The 14261-nt window shown below is 53.6% G+C and overlaps 6 protein-coding genes across 6 annotated transcripts; 4 read left to right on the top strand and 2 right to left on the bottom strand.

The window, feature by feature from the left end:
• Positions 1 to 25: 25 nt before the first annotated feature.
• LTS14_000298 (uncharacterized protein) lies at positions 26 to 2122 on the bottom strand (the record flags this gene model as incomplete). The annotated part of the gene is made up of 1 exon (XM_064833011.1): positions 26 to 2122. One exon carries the CDS (start codon positions 2120 to 2122, stop codon positions 26 to 28), a length of 2097 nt encoding a protein of 698 aa, XP_064699280.1.
• A 611-nt stretch (positions 2123 to 2733) lies between these two features.
• On the top strand, positions 2734 to 4766 carry LTS14_000297 (uncharacterized protein; the record flags this gene model as incomplete). Its single annotated transcript, XM_064833010.1, has 2 exons — positions 2734 to 3548; positions 3605 to 4766. The coding sequence occupies 2 exons, from the start codon at positions 2734 to 2736 to the stop codon at positions 4764 to 4766; spliced, it is 1977 nt and encodes a 658-aa protein (XP_064699279.1).
• Positions 4767 to 5692: 926 nt separating this feature from the next.
• On the top strand, positions 5693 to 6961 carry LTS14_000296 (uncharacterized protein; the record flags this gene model as incomplete). The annotated part of the gene is made up of 1 exon (XM_064833009.1): positions 5693 to 6961. The coding sequence occupies one exon, from the start codon at positions 5693 to 5695 to the stop codon at positions 6959 to 6961; it is 1269 nt and encodes a 422-aa protein (XP_064699278.1).
• A 1767-nt stretch (positions 6962 to 8728) lies between these two features.
• Positions 8729 to 9620, bottom strand: LTS14_000295 (uncharacterized protein; the record flags this gene model as incomplete). The annotated part of the gene is made up of 2 exons (XM_064833008.1): positions 8729 to 9242; positions 9328 to 9620. 2 exons carry the CDS (start codon positions 9618 to 9620, stop codon positions 8729 to 8731), a joined length of 807 nt encoding a protein of 268 aa, XP_064699277.1.
• A 967-nt stretch (positions 9621 to 10587) lies between these two features.
• Positions 10588 to 12654, top strand: LTS14_000294 (uncharacterized protein; the record flags this gene model as incomplete). Its single annotated transcript, XM_064833007.1, has 1 exon — positions 10588 to 12654. The coding sequence occupies one exon, from the start codon at positions 10588 to 10590 to the stop codon at positions 12652 to 12654; it is 2067 nt and encodes a 688-aa protein (XP_064699276.1).
• A 374-nt stretch (positions 12655 to 13028) lies between these two features.
• LTS14_000293 (uncharacterized protein) lies at positions 13029 to 14221 on the top strand (the record flags this gene model as incomplete). The annotated part of the gene is made up of 3 exons (XM_064833006.1): positions 13029 to 13036; positions 13087 to 13601; positions 13680 to 14221. The coding sequence occupies 3 exons, from the start codon at positions 13029 to 13031 to the stop codon at positions 14219 to 14221; spliced, it is 1065 nt and encodes a 354-aa protein (XP_064699275.1).
• Positions 14222 to 14261: the final 40 nt, after the last annotated feature.

Below are 14261 nucleotides of genomic sequence, written 5' to 3'. Positions count from 1 at the left end.
TGGCGCTCAGTATATAGCTCAAGCATCAACTGGGCCCCGGCTCCATCTCCGACCACTCTCCCTCCTCATCCCAAATCCCAGCTTTACTGTAATCACCCACTGAGCTTCCAGCCATATATCCAAATCTAAAGTACTCCGGCAACCGCCTGCGTCCCTCTATCTTTACATCATCGCCGTCCACATGAACATCAATATCGCTCTCATGACCCAGTATATCGTCCACTCCAGCCACATCGTCATCATCATCCCTACCAACTCTATGCCGCCACCAAGTCCACGTCAAATTCCCACCAGCTGAGGCATCACCCCAGTCCGATCTATCGTCTCCATATCCGCGGAACCTCTCAACATCATTGACAAGGACGCTGATGCCGTCGAATGTCACGCCTGCCTTCTTGTCGTACTGTGGCAATGATCCAAGACCAAAGGTGATATTGCTCGCCCCAATAGCCAAAACACTGACAGCAGGTATCAACGTCCCTCTCTGTGCACCCTTGAGTAACTCCCCGGGAGTCTGCAGAATAGAGTCAAACCCCCATCTCGCAATTCCATTCACGAACAGTCCAACGAGAAGGCCCTGATAGAGGAGACTAGGACGATTCTGGAAACTTGTCCCTGGCAGCAGCAGGAGAGCAAGGATGTAGTGATGGATCCTCAGATTCAGACTGGGCAGAGCCAGCATAATAAAGATCGCGAGGACGAAAAGGCCATAGATAGCTAGATATCGCGGCATTCGGCCCTCGACGCGGAAAGACCACGCTTGGCCAAGGGCGATGAAGAAGATTGTTAGGACGACGGCGATCAAGGCTGGTATGGCACCGGGTTGGGCCTGAATATCGTGCGATGTCAAGCGCTGAATGGGTATCTTGTCGAAAGTATGATTGTTCAGTGCACCGACCCACGCGGGTCCAAGCCAGAGGACCGTTTTCTCGATCTGCGCCGTCAAGTCCGTAAGGCTGCGTTTGACGGTGTACCGATATGTTACCCAGCCACAGAAGGCCGCAGGAAGGAAACGGCCAAAGGCTAGGGAAAGGAGGGAACTCGTAGTGAAGAGATTCGGTGGATCGGTTGCTAGTGCAGTCTGGAAGAAGAGGATGGTGAAATTCGTCCAGAAGAAGATTATTGGGCTGGTGGTGAAGAGGCTTAAGACGGTGGTAAAGGCTACGCTTATCCCTAGGGCTGGCCATCGGAGGTCGTGGCAGGAGGCTTCTGTTCCGGAGAGGAAGCCGAAGGTTTGCGGGAAGTAGGATGCGAAGGGGATGCTTTCTATGCCGTGGTGGGTTGAGCTGGGGAAAGAAGTTTGTTCGCCTGTTAGGGAAAGGACGCCGCATCCTCCTGTAGTGGAAGTAAGGAAGCCGGCGTGGATGGCGGAGGCGCAGATGAAGCTATCGCTGCGGTAGATGGCATTATTCACCAGTATGTCTTCGAAACCGGTGTGAGACTCTGTGGGACCGCCGACGGCGAGAGAGCGATAGACGATTTCTTGGTCGCCGATGGCATGTGGATTGAGGGCCTGGATCTTGTGGCAGTCGGCTGGGCAGCGGAAAGCAAGAGTCTCGTTCGCGAAAGGGCGACAGCGGTTGCCGTTCAGACCGCAGCCGTTGCCTTCCTCCCAGTAGGATGCGCCGCAGTGGAGATGGATGGGTTGACCGTAGCCGGGGATGCTGGCCGAGAAGTTTGAGGCGCGGAGGATGAGGGAGAAGGAGAGGAGCCAAGAGGCTAGGAGGAGTACGAGAAGCCAGAAGCGATGCATTCGTTTCGGTGCATAGCGATCAAGTAGTGTAATAGGTATGTGTTGTATCAATGGAAAGATGGGCGTTATGGTGAAGATTCTCGGAGGGTCTGGACCTTTGACCCATGTCTTTGTCGCTTCCCAGGCATTCTTGACAGGCTGAGGTAGTTGATCTACTGTCTTGCTCAGCCATGCCGGACTGCTGCCTCCAAGATGCAACCCGTCGAAGTCGGAGGATGGTCGAGATGATGCGCCTGGTCCGCGTAACGGTGCATCCGCACCAGTGATCGCGTCATCGTCCGATTCGTCGTGATATACCTGGACGTTCCCATTCAGACTCATGCGATCGTTCACCGCAGCCTCTTCGTCCGTCTGACCCTGTCGTCCCATTTCGTCGTCTTGTCGTAATTTCGCTGCTACTTCTCGTTATGGTGACATTGTGTGATGAGCGATGCGGTATGACCGAAGAATTCAAGGAGAAGCTGTGTAGACCTACTTCTACGATAGATCCTATACTCACTGTCTATGTCGACAAGATGTTTGCGATGTGAGATGCAATAGTGCTTGGCTTGGGATGTCGTCGCGTATCGGAGACGGGATAGCTCCACGTGCCGGGGAGCCGCATGGAGTTAAGCCTGATTTAATGCCAGGCATTGAACACAGCATGAAAACATTAACATCTGTTGGGATAGATCCAATGAAAAGTACAGATAGTTCCAACACATAGCATTCGTACGCTCTCGCTCGCAATGTCCCGTCGAGCTTTGATTTTGACAGATATGAGTCTGAATCAGGATATTACTGATCATACTCCACCATGAATGCCGAGCGCCGTGCATCATCATCGATTTAGGCTTGCAGGCATGCATTGGTGCATTTGTCAGGAACCGAACACCGCGCCGTGCATGTTGTATAGCTCTGATAAGGATCTCACTGCTCATCAACAAAGGAAGGTTTGTATTCAGCTCAGCCTACCCATCAATTTGGAGGTACTACACACGATGGCGACAAGCATGCGACCACAAGATAACCCGGTCGACCACCGACCGCCTCCCAAGGACCTCACACATCACCTCAGTCGAGCGACCAAAGCCAGGCAGGCGAGCTCTATGAAAGCATTCTACAAGTATTTTTTCATCCCTGGTATCGGTCAATTAGCTGGAGGATTGCCGAACAATTACTATTTCCCATTCGACACTCTCGAGGCCAAGATAGCACGGCCAGATCGATGGACACCGACACCAAACAAGCCCGTCGACCCGCCATCCCGCGATGACGATGAGAGGGGCGACGTTGCTGCTCCGATGCGCAACCTGAATGTCGGCACAACCAGCAGTCCCCTCAACCAACCTCAGGACACCCTCACAGTCCCACATACCAGCGCACAGAAGAATCCGGTCCAGAAGATCGACCTAGCTTCCGCACTACAGTATGGTACTGCACAGGGATATCCACCACTCTACTACTTCCTCCGCCAGTTCACACAAGACCACATGCATCCCAATTGCCCTTATAAAGGCGGGCCAGAGATCATCTTGACTTGCGGTAACACAGACGGCTTCAGCAAGGTGCTGCAGGCATTCAGCAATGAGTGGAGTGAGGAGAAGGACTGGATTAGGGATAGAGAACACTTGCTGGTTGAGAGCTTTTGTTACATGAATGCTGTCCAGGCAGCTCTTCCGCGCGGGCTGGGAGCTGTGCCGGTAGTCCTGGACGATGAAGGCATGGTTGTGGAAGGCAAGGGCGGGTTGAGAGATGTGCTGGAGAATTGGGACTTCAAGCGGGGCAAGAGGCCACATCTGATGTATACTGTGACGTGAGTACAATACTCTAAGAACGACATTGGAGAAATGCTGACAAGACTGATGCTAGCATGGGCCAGAATCCGACTTCTGGTGTCCTTTCGCTACAGCGTCGCCGCGACATTTACGCTCTATGCAGCAAATACGACATTCTAATCGTCGAGGACGATCCCTACTGGTACCTCCAATACCCCACCTCAACCGCCACAAACACCACCACCGTCTCCTCCTCAGCAAATACATCTTTCAACCCCGACGTAACCATGTTCGCCAATTCCGAGCCCCTCCCCGACAACTGGAAGTCCTCCGGCTACCCTTTCCTCGACTCCCTCGTTCCCTCGTTCCTCTCCGTAGACACCGACGGCCGCGTCCTCCGCCTCGATACCTTCTCAAAGACAGTCGCACCCGGCTGTCGTCTAGGCTGGATCTCCGGCCAACCGGACCTCATCGAACGTATCCTACGCATCACAGAGACCTCCACCCAACAACCCTCCGGCTTCGTCCAAAGCATCATTGCTGAACTGATCCTCGGGCCGGAGCAAAAAGGCATCGCAGACCAGAACCTCAAGAAGGACAAGAACGGCCGAGGTGGCCTTCCCACAGGTGAAGGCTGGAAAGCCGATGGTTGGGTCCGCTGGCTCGAAGGCCTTCGCGGCAACTACGAGCGTCGCATGAACCACATGTGCAAGATCCTCTCCTCCAACTCCCACATCGTCAAGACCGGGCGCCGCGCAAGCCTCACACAAGCCCTAGCCGACGGAGAGGAAGAAGAAGACGACGAATGGAACGTGGTGGAAAAACAACAAATCTTCTCCTTCGACTGGCCCGTAGGCGGCATGTTCGTCTGGCTCAAAATCCTCTTCGACTCTCATCCGCTCTATCACACCTACGCCAAGGCCAACCAGCTTGACCGTCTTTCCCGTGCCCTCTGGATCCTGTGGACCACGAAACCATACCTCGTCCTCGTCTCTCCAGGAGGGATCTTCTCACCCACGCCTGAGATAAGGGAGGCGGAGGGGTGGAAGTACTTCCGGTTATGTTTCGCTGCTATCGACGAAGAACAGCTTGGTCCTGTCTCGGAGAGGTTGGTCGAGGGCGTGAAGGCTTTCTTCAAGATTAGGGAGAAGAAGGTTATTGAGAAGTTGTTGGAGGAGGATGAGGTGGCTTTGCAGGCGAGGATTGAGGGGATGGGGGAGGAAGGGGGGTTGGCGATGGTTGGTGGGCCTTGTTAGGATCGTGGGATTGGCGAGGTCAAGTTGCAGGTCCGTAGATCGGATTTCATGCGGTTATGATGTACACGACTGAGGCTTTTGCACGCGGTATATAGGATCGGTCAAATCTGCACTTTCACACGATGCGACTCTGGTGAGGTCTCGTACTCGTGCGACGCGAAGTACCCGTATTGCATTACCACGTCCTGAGCTACAACTTTCGTTTGCTGCCGATACTGTACCGCTCTAAACCGCTGCATGCCACATGATTGCCTCTGAAGCTGCCCTGGTTAATCCACGTGGTGAGGAGCACTGCTACACAGTGTGTGGTCCTTCGGATAAGACTAGACTCGACTCTTCTGTCAGACAGGTTTCCACCTCAAGCGATGTGATATGCCGAAGGTGCCGTGGTGGGGGCGTCACTCTACGTAAGCAACAGCATTGAGGCCATGGCTGAGTCGCGTGGTGGCCTTACTATGCATTGTTCCGGAACAGATGGACGTGCGCTTGACAATTCTGAGCAATTCTTATACACATTCCAATTTGTGGGGAACAAATCAGCGGCTGGACCGAGCTCCCGAGGACGGAAAACGACGGTTGTGGCTGCGCTTGGGACTCTTTCGATAAAGCCTCGAACCAGACCATCGCCCAATGGTGATGGTGGTGACTTTGGTGAGCTGAACGCATCTCATGCTGTAGACGTCGACGCGCGACGGTAGGTAAAGCAGGGCCCTGCATCTACTGTTTGTTCCTCTTTCCACCTTGGTACCTTCTTATTGACCATCACCACGACACACGAACTCGCGGGTTGGATAAGAAAAGGCAGCAAAGACGTACCTTTGTGACGTAGACAATCAGAAGAACATCATCAACGCATCACAAGGACGACGTAAGCAAGGGAAAGAGCCTTTCCAGCGTCTTCGATACCTCCACGTGGCCACCTCACGATGACACTACCTCTCACTTTGTTGGCCCTCCTCGCCACCAGACTAGCCGCGGCACAACGGGTGATCAAGGCGGAGATCTGGAAGCCCCAGGTAGCAGACAATAGCACGACTGTTGACGCGAACGACACGCTGTCAACACGGTCTATTGGCACACTGCTCACACCTAGACCAGACCGATCACTATACTGGATCAATATCACGATCGGCACTCCAGGCCAACCACAATCACTGCAACTCGACACAGGTTCGAACGTGATCCTCATACCGGCAACTGGCTCAAGTCTCTGCAGCTCGAGCCTGATACCTTGCGACGTACTCGGAAGCTTCGACAGTTCAAAGTCATCCACATTCTCCAATACCAATCAAGCTACAGGCGAGACTTTCACGGACGGCGCCAGTGTCAGTGGGAACTGGATATACGACACCGTCGGCATCAGCGGTGCAAGCGTGACTTCGCAGCTCGCTATTCTTGGTACGAGTGGTAGCAGTATTACGGAAGGTGTTCTTGGTGTGGGCTTTCCAGCCAGCTGGCCGACACTCAACCATAATCTTGCTACACAGAACCTCATCTCGAGTAATAGCTACAGCTTATGGCTTGATAAAGCTTCAGCCGCTAGCGGTACTATCCTGTTCGGTGGCCTGAATCTCGCTCGCTTCACAGGCGCGCTTCTGAAGATACCTATTGTCGGCAGTACAAACGCGGATGGCAGTATGTCATACAACCAAGCCACTGTCCAACTTACCCAAGTATCGACCCTTAACGGCCTCCTTCCCGTAATCCAGACACCATTGACATACTCCGAGAACGCGATTCTGGACACAGGCACCACCCTTACAATCCTCCAACAAGATCTCGCAACCAGCATAATCAATGCCATGGGAGCACAATACTACCCACTCGGCTCAACATCCGGCAATGCCATCATACCTTGTCAAGCGGCTACCAACAATAACGGTCCAAGCATCAACTTCCATTTCTCGAACTTGCTCACTGGTCCAACCATAAACGTACCACTATCTCAGCTCGTCGGCACGGTCCTGGGAAGTCTGAACGGTATCAGCTATTGCCAATTCGGTATTTACAGTGCTCCTGCCGGAGCAGGCTGGCCTACAATTCTAGGCGACACGTTCTTGAGGAACGCCTATGCAGTTTATGATCTCGATACCCACCATGTTGGTCTGGCACAAGCGGTGTATGATTCGAATGTGGTCGATAACATTATTGAGATCCCTGCTGGTGGGATACCTACCGGGATCGTGATTGGGTAGGACAGGCAAACTGTAGCAAATGAGTTTGCAGTCATGGCTCTGGGGACACGGGGCCGTTTGCGACTGTGGTTGCTAAGGCGGCTTGCTGTGCTCACAGGCGAGACGTTGACACATGCTTAGGCACGCAAAATGACTCTACAAAGGCTCCCCCCCCGCGATACTGTCACGTTGCTCTCGTATGAACCTCTATAAGCATATATTCGTCAGACCATGCCCGACAACGAAGCCTGAAAGATCGCCGCACCTCTCGTAGCGGGAGTAATACTTCTGGCATGCGCCATCGCACTAGGCAACTCTCTATGGCGCCGTCGACAGGCCCGTAGAATCCTACAAGCCGAAGCTGCAGCTGCGAACAGGGGACTCGATATGCCATCCTATGACAGCACCCTCGACATGATCAACCCCGGTACAGCATATCTACTGGGCGACCTCGAGCTCGGCGGTAACACACACCCCGGCCAGCACTCCATCCTTGATCGACACGAAGAGCGCACACCTCCGCACCCCAGCGTCCGCATTCTCTCTTCTCCAACGACGTTAAGTGCTCCAAAACTGACTGTACGTGCACCGACCATACGAGAGCAGAATCATCTGAAGTGGACAAATGTACCTGTACCCAGCTCAAGGTCATCAATGCGTTATGGTATTCTTCCGGCGCATCGAGATGTACATGTGCTTGATAATGGAGAAGATGGAAGGGAAACTAGCAAGCTTGCGGCCGTGGAGTGAGCATACTCGGGAGCCCACGGAGTAGCAGAAGAGAAACTGGCCCGTGCTGTGATAGAAGGGTCGATATCATGGAGTACGATCGCACTTTCGGATAGATCATCCTGACCATGTGGCTCCTGTATTGACAAAGCCTATCGTTTCGTCCAGGGCTTGATCTCATTGTGTATCGTTGCCGTAGTCTCCGCCCTGAAGACTATGACTACCGAGCGATTGCTCCAGAGACTCATGACTGACCGCCAGTAACTACCGTGCACTCTCTCGCCCTCATCGGCAATCAAATGACAATAGCCACTACCACCCCTCCCACTGCCTTTCATCCACAACGAGTCCTCAAATCATATCACCGCAACTTCCTTCTCAAACACTCCAATGACACTCATCATGATTACTCCGACCATAACGACTCCCACCGCCCCAGTCTTAACAATGCCCTCAATTCCCCTCCTCGCACTATACTGGTACGTCGCCCATATAACCTACCGCCGCCGCCTGGAAACCGCTATAGCACATGCGCCAGATATCGAGATTGCCAAGAACGCCGGCCGGGCGGCGCAAGAGAGAAGGGGTAAGAGAGTTGGTCCTGCTAATTACCAAAGGGACCTTGAGCTTGAGGACGTTGATAGGAGGCGTGAGATGAGTGGTGTTTTGGACGGAGTATGTGCCGAGAGAAAGGTGGAATCCAATCGTTCAACAAGCCAAACGACACATTGGGAGGGATGGCGCAGGCGTGCGAGCTGAGGGGCGGGGTGAAGGGTGGCCGACATAGCCTGCTGTATGGTGTGAGGGCTCGCGCCTTCTTGTCAGGCAGCGATGGGCTGTAGATCGGATTGACATCTCTTGGCCTGCCAGGGCTGGACTCGAATCTCTTTTCCAAGTTCTGATGCGGCTTAAGCACAAGCAAAATCGTGCCAATTCCGATGCTTGAAGCTATTGCGATACACCGACGCTGTCATATACTCATGCCCGCTAAGCACGACCTTGTTGTCCTTCCAGCGCCTCGCTAATTTCGCAATGCCGGACTCCTTTCCGCGACAACCCTCACCCCTCCATCTTGACCTCCTGGCCACCCTGCTCCCCCTCTCCACCAGCCAGGACCTTCACCTTCACCCTCTCATCCACAACTCCACCCGGCGTCCAAGCCGTAACAACCCCCTCCTCATCCACAAACTCCCACCTGAACCTACTCAAATAATGCGGGATAGCACTCAACTGCGGCCCATACCTCTGACTATTATCATACAGCTCGAAAAGCGGCACAGCCAGCAACTTCATATTCTTCGGCACGGACAACACCTTACTTTTGGGTAGCTGAATGAAGTAGAGTTTCTTCAGCTCTTTGGGTCGCGTCGTGTGCGGGGGGAGGTAGGGGTACATGAAGGTTTCGAAGTTGGGTCGCCACCACTGGGCGAGGGTAGAGGTGATGTTCCAGTCGGAGGAGGCGGCGTCGTCGCGGGTGGAGAGGGAGCTGGACGCGGGTGGGGCGAGCTTGGCGGTGAGGATGGTTTTGAAGCCGGCGATTTCGTCGGAGTCGTGGGGGAGATAGTCGCCGGGGCTAGAATGTCTATCAATATCTTGCAGTATCTTGCAGTATCTTGCAGTATCTTGACGGTGTGTATAGTGGATGTAGATGTGCTTACAGCTTGAAGAATGCATTGGCGATCTGTAGCATCAACACGTGAGGGTGGTTGTGTTCGTGGCAAACTAGTATCCCTTCGCACGTTCGACGCATGCCATGCTGTTCATAGTGCTCTTCTAACCGCCGTAGTCGGTCTTTGACTGACGGGTCCTCTTCTGGCTGTGTCTCCTTCACGCCGAATGTGTAGTTGCTAAGTGGGTACAACTGGATAGCAGGTGGTTGTCGATCATTGAAGGGTAAGCCATTGGGCGGCTGGATCTCTGATTGCTGGTGGGATGGCGGTATGGCGGACATGTCGGTGGTGTTACCGGCACGGTTTGAGTGTCATAGACTCATAGCATAGCAACGATCGTATTATTATTGACTTCAAGCTATCGCGACTCCAGCTCGGAACAAGCTTCATGGAATCATGGACATCCCTCCCGCCCGTGTCACCCAATGGGGAAGGCACCGCAAAGCCATACCACTTCCGTATCCATTTCTTTCGCATTAGGAAAGTCATCTGAAACACGCACAGTTACAGTATGACACAGACGAACACTAAGCACTCTCTGCAACATAGCCGTACGTCTTCTGCCGACGACCCGCGTGCGTATGGCGAGTCAACCATCATCGTGTTATGGAGCACTGATAAGGAAGATCTTCGGTAGCTGATCTACTTGGCGCGTTCTACCATAGCCTGACTATCAACATCGAGACGACGACAGTAGTAACGCCCGCAAAGTCTTCAAGTACTGATAACACTGCAGCTGTAGCTCCACGCGATGCATGCTCTTGCTCTGCACCATCAAGCTTCTTCGCCGTGTCATCCAGCATGATCAAGCATGACAAGAAGGTTTACAGACGGTCTGGGAGAGTCTACAACTCAGGACACGAGCATCGAGAGCAGCCGAACAGAACCCAGATTACTGGACATGCCAGACAGAAACATTTCAGCTCTCGTGCGAGAACAATCTGCTATCAGCTCTTCGCGATAACAGCGCAGTAGCTACCTCTTGGCATCTTGGCGAATGCTACATCGACTTGCACCTCTATGCTTCGACCTACCAAGTCTGTACTGGTATTGTTCAGGTATCACAACTCGCTCAGTACTGCTGTCAAGGCTATGTGTAAGCATGAAGAGTAACACCCGAAGATCCTACGAATGCTGCAAACCCCCGGCGAAGGGCGGGTATGATGGATGATTGAAGCTTGGTATAAGTATCCGAAGGTAGATCTTCCAGTACGAGCTCAGAATCGTCTCGTGCTTTCTGTCGTCAAGATGCCTTCCCGACCGCTGTCGCTTCTCTCGCTCACTGCTTTTTCCTTGCACACTCTCGCATTGGCTTGTACTATACCAAGATCGAACTCAGTCTCTTTCCAGAGCGACATAAAAGCAGAGGCAGGTGGAGCACACAATGTTCACCTCACATACAACGCCCCACTGAGCGGTGGGCTGTCTCTCCATTACGGAGGCTGCGACATTCTCGCCAGCTCAGACTGCCACCACACCCTAGGCCAAACACATATCGGGGATCATCCCCTGGCCAAGCGGCATGTCGATCACCCAGAACAGCGACCAAGACGTTTCGTTTGGCTTCCACCTTCGGACGTGCAATCTGGAGGCTGTCTCCATGCCTTCTCCGGCGGAGCACTAGTCGGCAGATCCAACCCAGTCACTATCGTCAGACGCAACGAGCGCCGCTGGATCGCAGCCTCCGAAGTCATGGACTGGCAAGGTCCGTGGTTTGACGGCGTGGAGTATCTGAAGGAGAAAGAACCAGAAGATGTCTTCGTTGCCAAGGCCAAATCGCAGAAGATCGGCATCATCGGCGGCGGCATGTCAGGACTCATGACGAGCCATCTGCTGACCTCTGTCGGCTTCCACGACTGGACTATCATCGAGGCTTCTCACCGCATTGGTGGTAGGGTACACACTTCGTATTTGAACGGCACCAAGCCGGAAGATTACCAGTACCAGGAGATGGGACCTATGCGCTTCCCAGTCGAGATCACGCAAGGCAATGAGACGATTCCAATCAATGATCATCGTATGGTCTTCCAACTTGCGGATGAGATGAACAAGCTCAACGGTAATGATTCCGAGTTTGGGGTGAACTTTATCCCATGGATACAGAACTCGCCGAACCTGCCTGCGAGTACATCTAAGCGTAGACCAGATGGGACTGTACCGAGTGTGACGGAAGTCAAGAACGATCCAGCCGATTATGCCGTCAACGCCAATCTGACATACTCGAACGCAACAGCCGTCGCTCTAGCTACAGAAGGGTACGAAGACTGGAAGAGCTCCGTAAGTGTAAAAGAGACAGCAATCAACGTCTTCGAAGCGCACAAGAAAGCCATCGCAGACGGCCTCTTCGACTACTCCGAAGCCGGCTACATCAACTACGTCCTCGGCTACAGCAAAAACACCACGGACCAAATCGACTCCTTCCAAGACGTTTCCCCCTCCTGGGACTATGACACTGGCTACTTCAGCGCCACCAAATGGCGCACGATCGACAAAGGTCTGTCCCGGCTCCCAGCGTCCTTCATCCCGCATGTCCTAAACCGCACATATCTAAATACCACAGTCCAAGGTCTACACTGGAATGACAGCATCAGAAAAATGAGCGTCCAATACCGAAACCAATCCCTCTTCGCTATAGAGCCCGAAAGCATGGACTTCGACTACACCATCGTAGCCGTACCCTTCAGCCGCGTCCGCCTCTGGCGCTTACCAGCCTACACCTCCCTCCTCTCCCGCGCCATCAGCCAACTGAATTACGAACAATCATGCAAAGTGGCCCTCCACTACCAAACCCGCTTCTGGGAGCACCTACCCAAACCCATCCTCGGCGGGTGCGGGAGCACAGATATCTCAAACATCGGCTCGATCTGCTACCCGTCCTACAAACAAAACTCCACCGGCCCCGGCGTCCTCCTAGCCTCCTACTCCTCTGGCGTTTCCGCTCGAAGTCTCGGCTCAATGACAGAAGCCCAACATGTAGCCTACGTGCAACGCGCCATGATCGAAGTCCACGGCCCCCTGGCAGAAACAGAATTCACCGGCGCTCACGACCGAATCTGCTGGGAGGCGAACGAATTCCAAGCCGGTGCCTGGGCGTCCCCGATGGTGGGGCAGCAGGATTTGTATCTACCTGCTTACTTTCATACGGAGAAGCAGACGGTTTTTGTTGGGGAGCATACTAGTTATACGCATGCTTGGATTTGGTCGGCGTTGGAGAGTGCGGTTAGGGGGACTACGCAGATGTTGCTTGATATGGGGTTGGTGGATGAGGCGAAGGAAATTACTGGGTTTTGGATGGCGAGGTGGATTAGGGTGTAATTGGATGGTAAGTGGGGGAGGGCCCGGGAGCTGGACGTGTGAAGAGATGCGTGGACTCTAAGATGGCGATGGAACATGGTACTTGGCTCTCCCTGTCCGCCGACATGCCCGGATATAGACCCTAAAATTAAGCTTGAGTCTGTTCGTATAAGCTTGTCCCATGCCAAGGAAGGTACGGAACGTGGGGTGCATGTTCCCACGTCAATGGCGTCGACCATGCCGATAAGCTAGTTGGTGAAGCAAGCATGATCCAGCAAGGCAATCCGTCCTCTAGTGAGCCGGATTGTAGCCATCTAAAGATAAGTATCAGTGTCCTTTCGTTGCATATTGTAGCATACCTATTCACAGCCCGTATCAGCATCTTCCTCTCCACCATGTGCCGGTCAGTATACCACTGCCAGCATGATCCCAGTCTGCTAATATTGATGAAAGCTGGTTCGCCTACATCTCCCCTACCGAGCCCTGCCTCCTCGACGATGTCCTGGTCCGGCCCCCCAACTCCCTCGCCAAACAAGTGCACGAGCATTACCTCCCCCAACTCATCGCCCACAACCCGGAAGACCTCAAAAGCGCCGATCACCTGACCACAGCCCGCAACAGTATCTACAACATCGATGGTGCGGGGGTAGCATGGTACACTACTTCCCTCTCCGCCTTCGAGTCGCCAAACAGCGATGACAACGACCTCATGCCCGCGGTCTACAAGACGATTGTCCCGCCGTCCAACGATCTGAGTTTTAGGAGTATAGCCAGGAACACGGAGACGAAATGCTGTTTTGCGCATATTCGAGCAGCGTCTGGGACGCCGATTGTGCAGGTCAATAACCACCCGTTTGTTTTTGGCCGGCATACTTTTATGCATAATGGGGTCGTGTCGAATTGGGGGGCGATCAAGAGAAGTGTTTGTGGGGAGATGAGTGAGGCGGCTTTTGCTGGGGTGGTCGGTGGTATGCTATGCTCATGATCCGATCGAGATGGTGGGCCGGGAGAGGCTATGGCTGACTGACCGATTTGGTGTGGAACAGGCACCGACTCCGAACACATGGCCGCCCTTTACATGACCTACCTCACCTCATCCGGCGACTCCAACAGTTTCCTCAAACCCTACACCCTGGAGCAAATGGCCACAGCCATGCACAAAACCGTCTCCACAATCATAACCACCCAACTCCGGCTTCTCGGCCGCTCCAAAGCCGCACCCAACAGCCTCAACCTCTGCGCCACCGACGGACAAAAACTAATAGCCTACCGCTTCCGAAATCACGCAACAGAACAACCGCCATCGCTCTACTACTCCACTAAAGCCGGCACTACCCTAAATCGAAAATACCCCGATGTAGCGGACGGCAAGGACGTAGAAGGACGGTATGAGGGCCTGGCGGTGGAGAGCCACGGCGAGCATTTGATCGTGGCGAGTGAGCCCAGTACGTATAAGGCCGAGGATTGGCATTTGATTGGGAAGAATCAGTGTGTGGCTGCTGAGGCGGGGGGGAGGTTTGAGGTGAGGGATGTGCCGTATAGGGATGAGTGGGATGTTGAGGATCCGATGGCTGAGTTTCATACTTGAGGTATGAATTTGAGGCTAGCCACGGAGTACGAAGGGTGGA

The sequence above is a fragment of the Recurvomyces mirabilis genome (assembly GCF_035927965.1).
Source record: "Recurvomyces mirabilis strain CCFEE 5264 chromosome Unknown scaffold_1, whole genome shotgun sequence".
Taxonomy (NCBI): Eukaryota; Fungi; Ascomycota; class Dothideomycetes; order Mycosphaerellales; family Teratosphaeriaceae; genus Recurvomyces; species Recurvomyces mirabilis.
Note: the sequence above shows the minus strand (reverse complement) of the source record. Positions and strands in the feature narration are given on the sequence as shown.